At 39.0% G+C, this 13,456-nt stretch overlaps 1 protein-coding gene across 4 annotated transcripts in view; it reads right to left on the bottom strand.

The window, feature by feature from the left end:
• The window catches only part of FLT3 (fms related receptor tyrosine kinase 3), a 116,776-nt gene that overhangs the window by 62,219 nt on the left and 41,101 nt on the right, over positions 1 to 13,456 (bottom strand). For 3 of the 4 annotated variants that reach the window (XM_061628502.1, XM_061628503.1, XM_061628504.1), the window contains exons 6-10: positions 10,411 to 10,534; positions 9,456 to 9,610; positions 8,093 to 8,229; positions 6,487 to 6,640; positions 4,536 to 4,701 (exon numbers count right to left, since the gene is read on the bottom strand). In XM_061628502.1, coding sequence (XP_061484486.1) covers positions 4,536 to 4,701; positions 6,487 to 6,640; positions 8,093 to 8,229; positions 9,456 to 9,610; positions 10,411 to 10,534 — 736 coding nt within the window. Of the gene's footprint in view, positions 1 to 4,535; positions 4,702 to 6,486; positions 6,641 to 8,092; positions 8,230 to 9,455; positions 9,611 to 10,410; positions 10,535 to 11,272; positions 11,347 to 13,456 lie in introns of those variants that run through there. The other variant, XM_061628505.1, reaches the window with a different exon arrangement.

Raw genomic sequence — 13,456 nt, 5'->3', positions numbered from 1 at the left:
AAAAAGGTAATTAAAAAGTGGGAGATAAAATGGCATTTGTATACACATTTCGGTTTCATGAGACTGATTCTTTTCAACTTTGGCTGAAAATAAAGGAAGGCTCACAAATTGACATCAATACATTTTGGTTTAATTCGAAGGAAGTGAAAGTGAGCCTGGAAACACCTTCTATTTTATAAAGAGGGAACAGAAAACCAAAGGGCACTAAGAACATTTTGTGGAAAAGCTTAGAGGAAGTTGTAGGTGGAGTGGAATCATTGCGGTGTGGCTTGAAATGAAAGGCCAAAAAAAGAGTCCTGTGTGGAAATTTACTTTTGATTTGGAATATGGGGAAGCTGCTTGCTAAAGGGGAAACAGCATACAAGGTCTTGTTCTGTAAGTCCTCCCCCACTCTCTTTTATCAAGGCAGCAGGATTGGCTTCAGGATGAGCAGAGGAAGATGGCTGTGGATTTGCTCAACGTTTTCTCTTTGCTGCTTTTCTTTCTAGGAGGAAAAAGATATCTTTCATCCCTCAGGGAGAAAAGCAGCTTGGGCAGCAGGCAAGTGGGGAAATGGCTGAGAAGAAAAGGGTTAATCAACTCCAGTGGCTCCATGTCAGTGGGGCAGTGGAATCCGCTCTGGGTTTTAGTCCAGACTTTAGCACCTTGGGCAACTCCTTCAAAGTTTGGTCTAAAACCCGGAGCAGATTCCACTGTCCCACTGATGTGGAGCCACCAGCTGCCACTGGTCAGCTTCCCTCATCCCAGAAGGCCAGTGGGATCAGAGAATTTACTCTGCATGCAGAAGGTCCTAGGTTCAGTCCCTGGCATCTCCAGGTAGAGCTGGGTGAGACTCCCTATCTGACCCCATGGAGAGCTGCTGCCAGTCAGTGTACTGAGCCAGATGGACCAATGGTTTGACTTGGTATATGGCAGCTTCCTATGTTCCCAGTTGTCTAATAGCTGCTCTAATAGCTGCTCTACCCTCTGGGAAAAGGATCATAGAACTATATGTAATGCACAGGTCCACCCTAAGCAGGGCTGGCGTTAGGGTCAGGCACTGTTCGGCACCTGCTAAGGCACACAGCCTGGCCTTGCTGTTCCTGTCTCCACCTGCCTGAGTGAAAGGAACAGCAGGAGGAGCAAGGAAAGAATGCAGCAGCTCCCTTGTGTCTTGCCCTTTTCCCTCTGGGTGATGGGATGGGTTGGGCCCAGAGGATGAGAGCAAACAAATGGGCAATAGTAAGAGCCGTGAAGAGGAGGGGATCCCACTGAAGACATCTGCGCAACCAGTGACTCACTCAACCTACCAGCTGTATACCTGATGAACTAGGATCTTGATAAGCTTCCTGTTTAGACTGCCTGGGGGCATGCAGTTAGATGGGGCAGCAACACTGGGCCTTATTTACCCTATGGATGGACAAATCGGTCACATTTTGTTATTCAACTTTCCGGACTTGTCTGGTTCACCCTATTTCTGCATCATGAGTTTGGATTTTTTTCCCCTAAAGAAAGCCTACTTTTAACATTTTCTCTTAATATGTACATTTTTGGTACATGGTTTTGCTTAATATACAACTTTTTGAAAGCAATTTTTCATAATATAATGTATTTTTGTATGTTTTTTTCACTCATATACCCTTGTGTGTGTGTACGTTTCCCCTAATACATGCAAGCAATTATTGTGGTTTGGGAGAACAGCGTTGCAAAGGTCAGGGAAGTGCAAATTTGGAAGGATAGCTGTGTTTCAGTTGACTAATTGGTTCAGGAAGTGTAAATTAGCTAGGACTGCATTAAAATAAAAACCGAACCAATTTTTCTCCCACTCCTAGTATGTATAAAAAAGATACATATAAAAGATACTAACAGAAAGACATCATCCAGACAGATACCTATGCAAGCCAGGAACAAAAGAAAGCTGAGCACATGAAAGAACGAGATGGCATGTTTTCTTTTGTTTTTAAAGTGGAAGATGCACTGGAGCAGTTCTTTAAATAAACAAAGTGCTTTCAGGGTACAAAAACCCACAAGGCAGGATAGAGGCATTGTACACTTTCAAGGTCTGATGCACATGAGCCTACCAGCTTCCCCCTTGTGCTTAAATAAGCAAAGCAATAAGTAATATTTATTTCTCTGTATTGGTGTTTGCAGAGTCATAAGAATACTGAGATGTGTATCGCCCGTGGGTAAGGCCACATTCACGCCATACATTTATTCCACTGTTGTTCCATTTTAAACAGTCATGGCTTCCCCCAAAGAATTCTGGGGAGTGTTCTTTCTGAAGGGTGCGGAGAGAACATAGGAAACTCATATTCTCTTCACTGAGCTACAAAGGATTCTTTGGGGGAAGCCATGTGGAATAACAATGGAATGAACAGATGGTATGAATGTGGTCCAGGCCAGGTAGCAGCTGTCATGGCAGCATCCTAAGCATCAGTGATTGGGTGGCCCACCACAACATGTGATCCAATATCTAGCAGTTGGCTTTGAAATGGAGTAAACCATAACATAGGTGGATTAATAAGGACATTTCAGGCCTAGCATCAGCACACAGGATCCTTGGGCAGCTGCTAGACACCCTGGCACCCCTGTGGGGGCCCACCACTGCCCTTCCCCACCTCTGAAAAAATGTCTGGGTCCAGGAGCTGCCATTTTAATTTATCAAAATGTCTTGGGGTGATTTACATCAGGAGCCGTGTGGAAAAGAAAAATGGTGGTTCCTGGAACTGTTGCCAGGTAAGCTGGAGAAGGCCCACTTATGTAGGAGGAGACCCAAGAAAAGAAGATAGCCTGGCCACACATCAGCTTGTTTCCCAGGAGTGGTTAGAACGTCTCTTTAATTTAGAACAGGAACTGCTGTTTAGTATGTTTTTAAACCTTTAAAAAAAAAAGATGTGTTTTTAAATTGTTTTAAATTTTTTTTTAAGAGATGTGTTTTAAATTTGTATATTCGTTTTTGATGTTTTTAGTTACTGTAAACCGCCCAGAGAGCTTCGGCTGTGGGGCGGTATACAAATACAATAAATAACATAAATAATAAATAAATAAATAAACCTTTTAAAAAAATGCTTTTAAAGATGTTTTAATATATTTTAAAGTCTGTTTTTATGATGTTTCAAAGTGTTGTTAGTGCTTTTGTTTGCTGCCCTGGGCTTCTACTGGGAGGAAGGGCGGGATATAAATCAAAGAGAGAGAGAGAGAGAGAGACAGACAGAGAGACAGAGAGAACTGGGCAAGGAACCTCCGGTTTGGGAGCCAAATGCAGCTCTCCAGGCGTCATTATTTGGCCTTTGAAACTCTCTCGAGGCCATACCCCCTTTGCCATCAAGCCTCTTACCAGCCCTGTTTGCACCCCCTTCAGTGATTTTGCCTGGCTGGAATGTATTCTTGAACTCTGATAATGCTTCCTCCTTGCCTGGATGGAAGATGGAGAGGATGTGCGAGTGTGTGTAGGACATTCCCTACTGTACAAAGGTAGAATTCACATTTACTGCTCTGTCTACTTTTGTTCTTGACCCACCCACTACTAGTATGTGGCCCCCAGAAGGTTCCACAGGAAGGAATGTGGCCCTTGGACTGAAAAAGATTCCTTGTCCCTGTTCAGAACGATAGGCAACAGTCACAAACTAGCTGGAAATTGTTTTGAAATTATTTTTTAAAAATGGATAAGACCTTATTTCATAAATGTAACAGCATATTAGAAACTCCAATGCATCTGGATAAAACATTAGGCCTATAACTTGATCCTCAACCCATTTGTTTGGAAATAAGCTCCACTGAAATCAATAGAATTTAATGTTGAACTAATTGTTTTAACTGCTGTGTTGTTTTAATTGGATTGTTTCATTGCATATTTTAATTATGAATATTTATATTTTAGTGTTTTAATGGGATTGCTTTATTGTGTATTCTAATTATGGATCTTTACCTTTTCATGTTTTAATGAGATTGTTTTGTTGCATATTTAAATTATGGATGTTTATTCTATTTTAATGTCTGTGTAACTGGTTTTTGTACTTTGTAAACAGCTTAAAAGCCTATGTTGGCATAAAGGAGTACATAAATAATAATAATAATGATATCTTTAGTTAAGTTGAATAGATGCGTATAGTCTAGTATAGTCTAGTCTAGTATCTGTTGGGATATTAATCCCAAAGGTAAGCTCTTTCACCTATAAGCCATGCTGCTGCTGTCTTTAAATAGCAGTCACTGGGCAAGGGGGATCTCTTAAGAGTCTCCTCTGAGTGGCTATCAATGGATGTGTGCTAATGCAGTACACAAACTGGATTAAGGTTTTGGGGGCTGGAGGGGACTTGGGCAAGACGTATACAGATTGTCTCACCCCTAAATGGCCAGTCAATCACTGCAGCATTAAGGGTCTTTGTCAACCCCTTTTTAATTTAATTGGGGCAACCATAGGTCATGGCAATAAAGATACAAAACATATGAAACAAATTTGCAGAACAATCCTAAGCCCATTTATTCAAAGGCATGCAAAGAACCGTGAGCACAAGACGTTATACACAACAGAAACACATTCAAAGAAAATGAATTACCTGTAACCATCTGTGGAATTCTGCTTACAAGGAAATAACATTTGGGAAAACATCCATATACATCTAATTGATGGATATGCTTTCAGCTTAACTTCAAGGCAAAGGTTCTCCTCCATACCAACTTCAAAATCTTCCTTTGGATTGGTGAAATTGATAAACCCCTTATCTGTTAAAAGATACATCAAAATGATGCTGTGGAAGTTGATTATTTCTTTAAAAATATTTTATACCCCACTTTTCCCTTCTACAAAGGAGCTGCTCAAAGTGGTTTGCAAATAAAAGAAACAAACATGAAAGCATAAAAACAATCCTATCATTGAAACACAAATTAACAAAACTAAAAACACCAGCAAAAAAGCAGAAACACAAAGAGCACTGGCAACCAAGGCATTAGGAGCAACAGAATCAAAAGCTTGTTTACAAAGGTCAGTTTTCTATCGCTGGTGGAACAGAAATAAAGAGGAAGATAACCTAACTTCTTGGGGTAGGAGTTCCACAGGCAAAGGACCACCACAGAAAAAGCCCCCTCGTGTTCCCACCAGTCTTGCCTAGAAAGGAAATGGCCCACACAAGAGGGGTGCAACAACCAATCTTAACAGTCAGGCAGATTTGCATAAGAGAAGAGGAGATGGTCCTACAAGAAGCCTGATCCTTAATATTGGTTCAAATGTTAATGTCTATTTGATTTTTTTTTGAATTTGCGCACTTCTCTTATTTCCTTAGTATAGTACATAAATGAATTACTACTGAAGAGATTTGGAATTTCTCTCCTGAAGAGGCTGCAAATATGGGAGCACAACAAAAGCCCTAATGGATCAGACCAAAGGAGAGGCTGCAAATATGGGAGCACAAGAAAAGCCCTAATGGATCAGACCAAAGGTCCATCGAGTCCAGCATCCTGATTCCCACAGGGGTCTGCTAGATGCTTCTGAGAAGCCCACAAGCAAAGCATGAAAGCAACAGCCCTTGCCTGTTGTGTGTCCCTTAACAACTGTTGACTTTTTCCCCGTTGACTCCCCCCCCACTGAATAATAGTCCCTTGCATCTTATCAACAATTATTGTTCCAATTCCATTCAGATCCAAAAGCTAGAACTTCATTTCAGAACAAAGAGAAAGAAAAATCCTTGCTGGGATTTAATAGCTTCTCATATGATTCTCTGGATATGGCCCAGATCATCTGAGTATCATGTGAGTCTGTCAGGCCCAATGAAGTCATAATGTTCCCAGTCTCCTAACCAGGACACGGAGCTCAGGAGTACGATGTGTGCTTCCCCGTTCCCCGCCACCTTCGAATGCAAATTCTTACTCCCTTCCCTATTCTGAGCTAACTATGGCATAGCATGAAGACTGCACCAAGGCTAATGCTAATCAGAATTTGCTCCAACTAGAACACGCAGTCCAGTTTTGGACCACGCTTGCAAACTCTGGTTTGAGGCTAACCATGGTCAGTGTTAATCCTAGCGCAGATGTAACGTTGTCCTATGAAAAGCCCGAGAAAAGGAGAAGGAATCTGTGTGAAGTAGGAGATGAAGGAGGGAGCATGTGATCCCACAGCATGCAAACAATCTCCTAAACTTTGCTTAAGAGATTGGAAATGTTATTTCCGTACTGGGCTTCAGAATATTTGGAAAAATTAAGATGTCATGGGATTTCCCCCCCTGCTCCAATGGCTTCCTTCAAAGTGAAAGCAAAGACAAACTTTTGCATTCAGAATGGCAACTACATTGCATACATGTGCATCGGGAAGGGCCGTAGCTCAGTGGTAGAGCATCTGCTTTGCACACCGAAGGTCCCAGGTCCAATCCCTGGCATCTCCAGGTAGGGCTGGGAAAGACTCCTGCCTGAAACCCTAAAGACCCTCTCTGGACAATACTGAGCAAGATGGACCAATAGTATAAAGCAGCTTCCTACGTTTCCATGCAAACATATCTTATATGACAGATGACTTACCTAACACTGTAACCAAAGCAATCTTACTTGTAGCAAGTGCTATAGATGAGCAGTTATAATGTCCATGTCCCTGTTGTTCCACTGATGAAACATATGCAAACTGAGTCTTAATCCTGTATGAGCCCAGAGTCTGTCTTCCTTCGAGTGGCATGCCCTAATTTTTTAATAAAAATCAGTATTTAAGAGCTGATTAAATTCATCTGTGGTGGAGCTATACAAAGTTTCAGGATTTTAGAAAGAAAGTGTACAGTCTATTAGGCACACGTTTTACCAATATTCCTAGAAAAATTCATATTGTGTTATATAGAACAGTCACAAAACATCAAGAGATGGTTGATGATTTTAACACAGAGTATAAAAGGTGAAGCAGTGAAAGTATCTTGAAGGTCCTTGTTTAGAGTGCTACTTAAAAACCAATTGAGATACACTCTACGTGATTAAGTTAGAGATTTGGTTGGGTTTCATGAAGATTGGGGAAAACCTATTAAGGTTAGGGTATATTATGAAAACTGAAATTTGTTCTAATATATTGGAATGGTCATTATAGTCTGAATGTACCCATTAGTTGAATACAGAAATAGTTAGGCTTGGTGCAGAACTACTGAAATCAATGGGGCTTAAGTTAGCCATGGCTAATCTAAGTCTCACTGATTTCAGTGGGTCTACTCTAATATCTGGATCCAATCCAGTATTTTTAAATATTATGACCTGAAAAATGTGCTTATTTCAGAAACAGAGATAGACAAGAATCTACAGATGCATCTGCCATTGGCAAGCATATGTTTTTACCTGGCTAATTCAGCATCTGGAAGAGCTAGTAGTGTAGGAGCTCTCCCTGACTGTGGTCTAGAACCTTGGAGACACTTGGAAAGCAGACTTCTCACTGCTTAATGAACAGCTTTGAGGCTCAAAATAGGCATGAGTCCACAGTACACGTATCCTTCCCAGCCCAGAGCTGGGTAGCAAGACAGGGGCTCCCCACTTGATCACCTGGGTCTTGAGCATGATGTGACATCAAATAAAGGATAGATGATAAGTATATAGAGGATGGATAATAGATATATAGAATATCTTTGGGGAAACAGGCAGGATAGACATTTTAAAAAATGAATACATTTTAAAATAAAGTAGACTGATTAATAGATAGAATGTTGTTATGTAAAAGAGTTAGATATCTGTGATTAAAAATTTTAATGATAAAGTATGGAAAATTTTAATCTGTAAAATGTAAAGCAGATACTAAAGTCAATATATTTGATATAATCAGTCAAGGCTATTAATAGTAACTCCTGACAGGAAAATGGACCCTAAGGATGGATGACAGACATAGGCTTTTTCGAGAAACAGGCAGGATACACATTGTTTTAAAAATGCATTTCAAAATGAAGTGAATAGATGGATAGATAGATAAATGTTTGATAATATTTGATACAGTTAGATATCTATGAGCAAACATTTTTAATGATGATGGAAAGTTTTAATGATGATGGAAAGTAATTTGTAAAATGTAAAAAACATAATAAATAAGTTTTAAAATGTTTGTACATTTCATATAATCAGTCAAGGCTATTATTATGTTGACAAAAAAATGGACCCATCTTGTTACCTGATCTAATTGCTTGCTTTCAGGATACCATTTCATTCCAAAGTTTAAATGGCCATAACTAGCTCTACATCTTAAGAACAGTGGATCTCCAATTTTAAGAAATAATTCCTGCATAGGGCTTTCCTGTGCACTTAGATCTGAAATATGAAAACAATTCCAATAAAATAGGCATACCAACAAATACAGCAATCCTGAAATTTCTAATGATGATGATGATGATTATTTATTTAATACCATCAGTGTAAGTGATACTTTACATAATTCCATAAATAATAAAAAGCTAACATCCCAGAGTACATACTGTTAATATTTAGACTTTAAGTAACTTGGAGAAGAAGGAACCACTTGTGCCCCTCATTTTATGTAAACATTTAAAATTGTTACAAACATCATGCTCCTTTCCCCATAGATTTAAAATTCACCATGTAATGAATAAGTGTACCAAAACATTTAAATAAATAAATTAGTTTTCTTGAACATTATTAATAGAGATCTTGCATGTGGTTTGGCACAGAGAACATAAACAACAAAAACAATTCACTAAAACACAAAACATTATTTTCACAGTTAACATAGAAATATATGTTGCATGTCAGGGACTGAACCTGGGATCTTCTGCATTCAAAGCAGATGTTCTGCCGCTAAGCTACAGTCCTTCCCCAATTCAACATCATCAATGCAACACAACACTTTGTACTAGAAAGGCTGCAATTACACTCATTTAACTGTCAGGTTTGCATTTTATACCAGTCCAGATTCATGACTTGAATGAAAATATAAAAGCTGATCTGGGTAGTGAATTGGCTTTGTATAAAAAATCAACTGCAGATTTTATAGGAGATGAGAGATCAAACAGATTTAATAAGGAAGGAGAACAGCTAAATTACAATGCTGTCCACTTAAGCCTGTGTATTCATATTTGATTATATTTCAGCAGATGTATTTCTTCCAGTAATAGCTAGCTAACAAGAGCAACCCTGTACAGCAGGGGTGGTAAACCTGTGGGCCTCCAGATGTTGCTGGACTACAACATCCCACCATCCCTGATCATGTTCATTGGGCCTGAGGGAGCTGGAGTCCAACAACATCTGGAGGCCCACAGGTTCACCATATCTTCTCTTCATAAGAAACTAATGAGGGCAATTCTCCACAAACTTGTCCAATAGAAAATTCCCTCTGCTATGTAAATGTATGGAAGACCGCACTTGGGATGGTATTAGGTTCACTAATTCAATGGGTCTGCTTTGAGTAGGACTTAGTTAAATACAACTCTTGGTCTTATTAAATTGGTGGTATAGTTAGCAAGAATAAAGGGGCTACAAATCCCAAGCCATAAACATACAAATTGTATTAATATATTTACCGATTGTATAGAGTTCAGTGCAGACTTTGCCCAGCTCGTTAAATGCACAGCACCATACATGTGGCTGAAATAGTAATCCATCTTTTTTTAATCTGAGTTGGGCCTTGTGCATTCCATCCATGTCTTCATTTTTGGGGGCATCAGATTTTCTGCAGCTATAAAACAGAACTGTGAACTGAATCTAAACATAATACATGTCAAAGATTATAACATTAATGTTGTCATGATTCAAATATGAACTACCAGTTCAAAGGGATTCCAAATTATGGGTTCCTCCTGGCCCAAATTGCACAAGACTCCTGCAAAATCAGGAGCAGGTTCCAATAATTCAGTGCAGAACCAGATGTTAAGAGAAAGTTGATTCTGAACTGTTCAAAGCTGGATTACGGATTTTCTTTCAATGCTAGTCACAATTTTGAAGCAGTGAAGCACTTGCTAAAATGTTGATTCTTTCCACTGCACATAAACTTTTGATTTCAGAAGAGTTGGGGTGGGGGGGAAGGGAGATTACAACCTCAGTGACCTTATCCCAGTCTGCGTCTGTGTTGGAATTCCTTTTTTTTATATGTTTTTAAACCTTTTTTTTAAAAAAAGATGTTTTTAAACCTTTTTTAAAAAAAAGATGTTTTAAAGTTTTTTTAAAATGTTTTTAAATATGTTTTCTTTTAATATATTTTAAAGTGTGTTTTTATTATGTTTTAAAGTGTTTTTAGTGCTTTTGTTTGCCACCCTGGGCTCCTACTGGGAGGAAGGGTGGGATATAAATCTAATAATAAATGAGTGGGCATGTAATTCTACAAAATAAAAATCAGATAACTTTCCTGTTCATACAGCCTATCAATTTCTCATGTCTGAGGTGCATATGCAATCTTCTTTCAGTAGGAAGATGCTCCAATGTACATGTAGAATTCGAAGAAAAAACCTAGACATGTTGGTAGCAAAACAGGCAACATACCTTTCATTAGGGATCTTGCAAGAGAGCCATTCAAATTCTGGTTTAGGATATCCTTCTGATATGCAGCTTACTACAGCATTTTTTGACTGCTGGTTTAGTATAAAATGTGGCTTTCTTGGACTTCCTGTTGAAAAAAAAAGCAATAACTGCTTATATATATTTATTAATGCATACATTTTACTTTTATTAATAATTTATAATTAATTTATGATTTATTAGTTTATTAAAGCACTAGTAGCCTCATACCTGATGTCGCTCAGAAATTCTAAGAAGCAAAAACAGTGTAGTTTTGAAATCACTTGTTAAAATCAATGCAATTTTGAAAGGTTCAGCCCTCCATTTTGATTCAAAATGGCATCCAGTTGTAACCAAACATAGATTAAAACCTGCTCCTTGATCTCAAGAACCATCATGCAAAATTTATGATGTGTCTAAATGCATTGCAAACAACTTTCTAAAATATATACTAGATGCATTTGATATTTACAAAGCTTTATTAACCACCTTTCCATCAATAAAGCTTTTACAGCAGCTGTCTACCGAGATGCTGAAATTCTTTGTTTTCACAAAAGAGCTGGACAGGTGATTTTTCAAATTTCAGAGTTACAATAAATTAGACACATGTAATTTGTAAATGACATTAGTATCAGCAATTAAAGGTAGACAGCGACGTTTCATTGCATGCAGTCATTATGTTTATATTATGCTCTTCATCAGCTTTTACCAGAGCAGCATAAAATCAGCTAGGTTCAGTTGAAAGATGTTGGGGTGCCCAAGGGTATGAGTAACATTTTAGAGGAGAAAGATAGCATGCACTTCCTTTTTTATTGCTGAGCAATAAAATGATCTCATAAAAACTTACTTGGAATCATCATCATCTTTCGGAGACCCACCCAAGATGGCGGTGTAGGAGGACGCTGTGTCTGGAGCTCCGCAGCTTATCTTTTTAAAGATTAGATTCAACATTGCTTAAATACCGCATCATATTCCCAACACTAATTGGTTATGAATGTGTTTGCTTTAGTCTTTGCTGGCTGAATCTGGAGGATTGTTTTGTCCAAAATAGTGTCTTATCATCTTTTTTACCTCTGCCTTGGCTCAAGACATACTTAGAGTTACATCAAGTAAGTCAGTAGCAATAGCTATAATAGCGTTCCATAACCAGTAACATTGGAGAGTTGTTTAATCAACTAGACCTTGGCATGTAAGGAAATAATTGTCTTAATTCTGCTATTGTGGAAACTAACAACTCACAACCTATTACGCTGTTAAAGTGGAAACCCTGAATTATGGTGTATACCAGAAAGGACTATAGAAACCTGGGAATTGTGCCTTCCTTCGAGCCTATTCCTCAAAATATACGGTGTAAACAAACGAAAATTACACACTTTTACTCTTCTAAGGAGGGAGATGAGGAAGGCAAGAGAGATAAGGAGGTAGGAGAGGAATCTCCACAACTCCCAAATTTAATCATGGATTGGTCGTTAGGCACTAAAGGGGACCTTCAAACTGTTAATGAAGATCTATCTCCCATAAATCTTGCATTAGAGTTAGCTCTGGCGGAGAACCTGACCCCACAAGGGACAGCCCAACCACTTGAGAATAGCCAGCTAAATGAGCTAAATGAATTGAGCTCAAAGCAAATTGCAGAACTGGCCTGCAGTGAAGAAAAAGCTAAGATGGAGCCTATTTGCCAAAAAGAGATGACAAAAGGAGAGAATCTGCCAATCAAAGGAGACATTTTGCCAATTGAGGGTTGGCTGTTCATGATAGTGAGAGATATAGAGCATATTAAAGCTTTTTTATCCAAATGTAATCAGCTTCTAACCACATTAGTGGAAGTTTATAAAAAGGTAGGCCCAAGAGGTGAAGATGAGAGTTTGGGGACTCTGATTAACAAAGGCCCCACACGAACAACACAAACAATTAAAACAACTATGGGGGGTAATAAGGAACTTAAGAGAATGACTAAGAAGAGACGGAGTAGTAATGTAAAGAAGAGCAAGAATATAAAACAGCCAAAGACTCAACGTTGCAATAAAATGGCCTTTGAGAAACTTTTAAAGTTATTAGACACCAACCCAAAGCAGAGAATAGAACTTGGATCCAAGAAGAAAACTCAATCTGACCAAAATAAGGGTGACAACACCAATTCTCTTCTTGAAAAAGCAGCTGTTCTCCCTCTGCTGCCTTTAACACATAGTCCAGCACAGGATCAGGATCCTGACCAGCAGGACCCATGGGCACATGTGCTCTTGGAACCTAAACCATCTCAGAAGATGGCGGCAGACGACAAATGGCTTCTAGTGCTTAACCGACAAAAACTGGTTTTATCTAATTATCCCAAATCTGTAGGCCTTCTCACACAAAATGAAAGTAAATTTCATCTCTTAAAAATCTTGGAAGGAATTCTCCCACGTTTGCTTACCCTAGATGACATAATTCAAGTGGAATATCTATATTGCAATTATGTTACTGCACGCGCTGTGGTTACTTTTAGTGGCTGGAGTAAAGCCAGACTTGCATTTGAATGTAGAGATGCACTCTCTACCAGTGGTATATTAACATCAAGATTTTTTGAGAATTTAGCACCTCCCCAGGCTTTAGTTGCCTATCCTTGTACACACACAAAAGGTATTCTGGCAAAGGTGGATAGTGGACCGGAATTTTTTTTAATTGAGCTTGAATTTGCCGAGGAACCTCCCCCGCCTTGTAAAGGGTTGGATTTACACGTCCATGAGGAGGAAAATTGTGCTGAGACCCAAGACTATAGGCCAAGGACCAATAATGGGATGGATTTGTTCAACAATGAGGAGAAAATGCTACTAGATTCTTTCTGTGCTTTACCACCAGCAGCCCAAAATGAAATCGTGTCAAGACTTCAGATCTTGAAAATCCATTTATTAAATAGGCAGGTGAAATGTAGGAGTGGTGCCTATACTGAGAAAGAATACCGAGCGACAGAGGATCTTGCTCCAGCACAAGATGACAACTCCAAAGGTGCAAAGGGAGTGGTGGCACAGGGACCCCTTGAAGTTAAGAATCA

Source organism: Rhineura floridana, chromosome 5, assembly GCF_030035675.1.
Source record: "Rhineura floridana isolate rRhiFlo1 chromosome 5, rRhiFlo1.hap2, whole genome shotgun sequence".
In the NCBI taxonomy this organism is placed as follows: domain Eukaryota; kingdom Metazoa; phylum Chordata; class Lepidosauria; order Squamata; family Rhineuridae; genus Rhineura; species Rhineura floridana.
The sequence above is the reverse complement of the archived record's forward strand: the minus strand, read 5'-3'. Positions and strand labels throughout refer to the sequence as shown.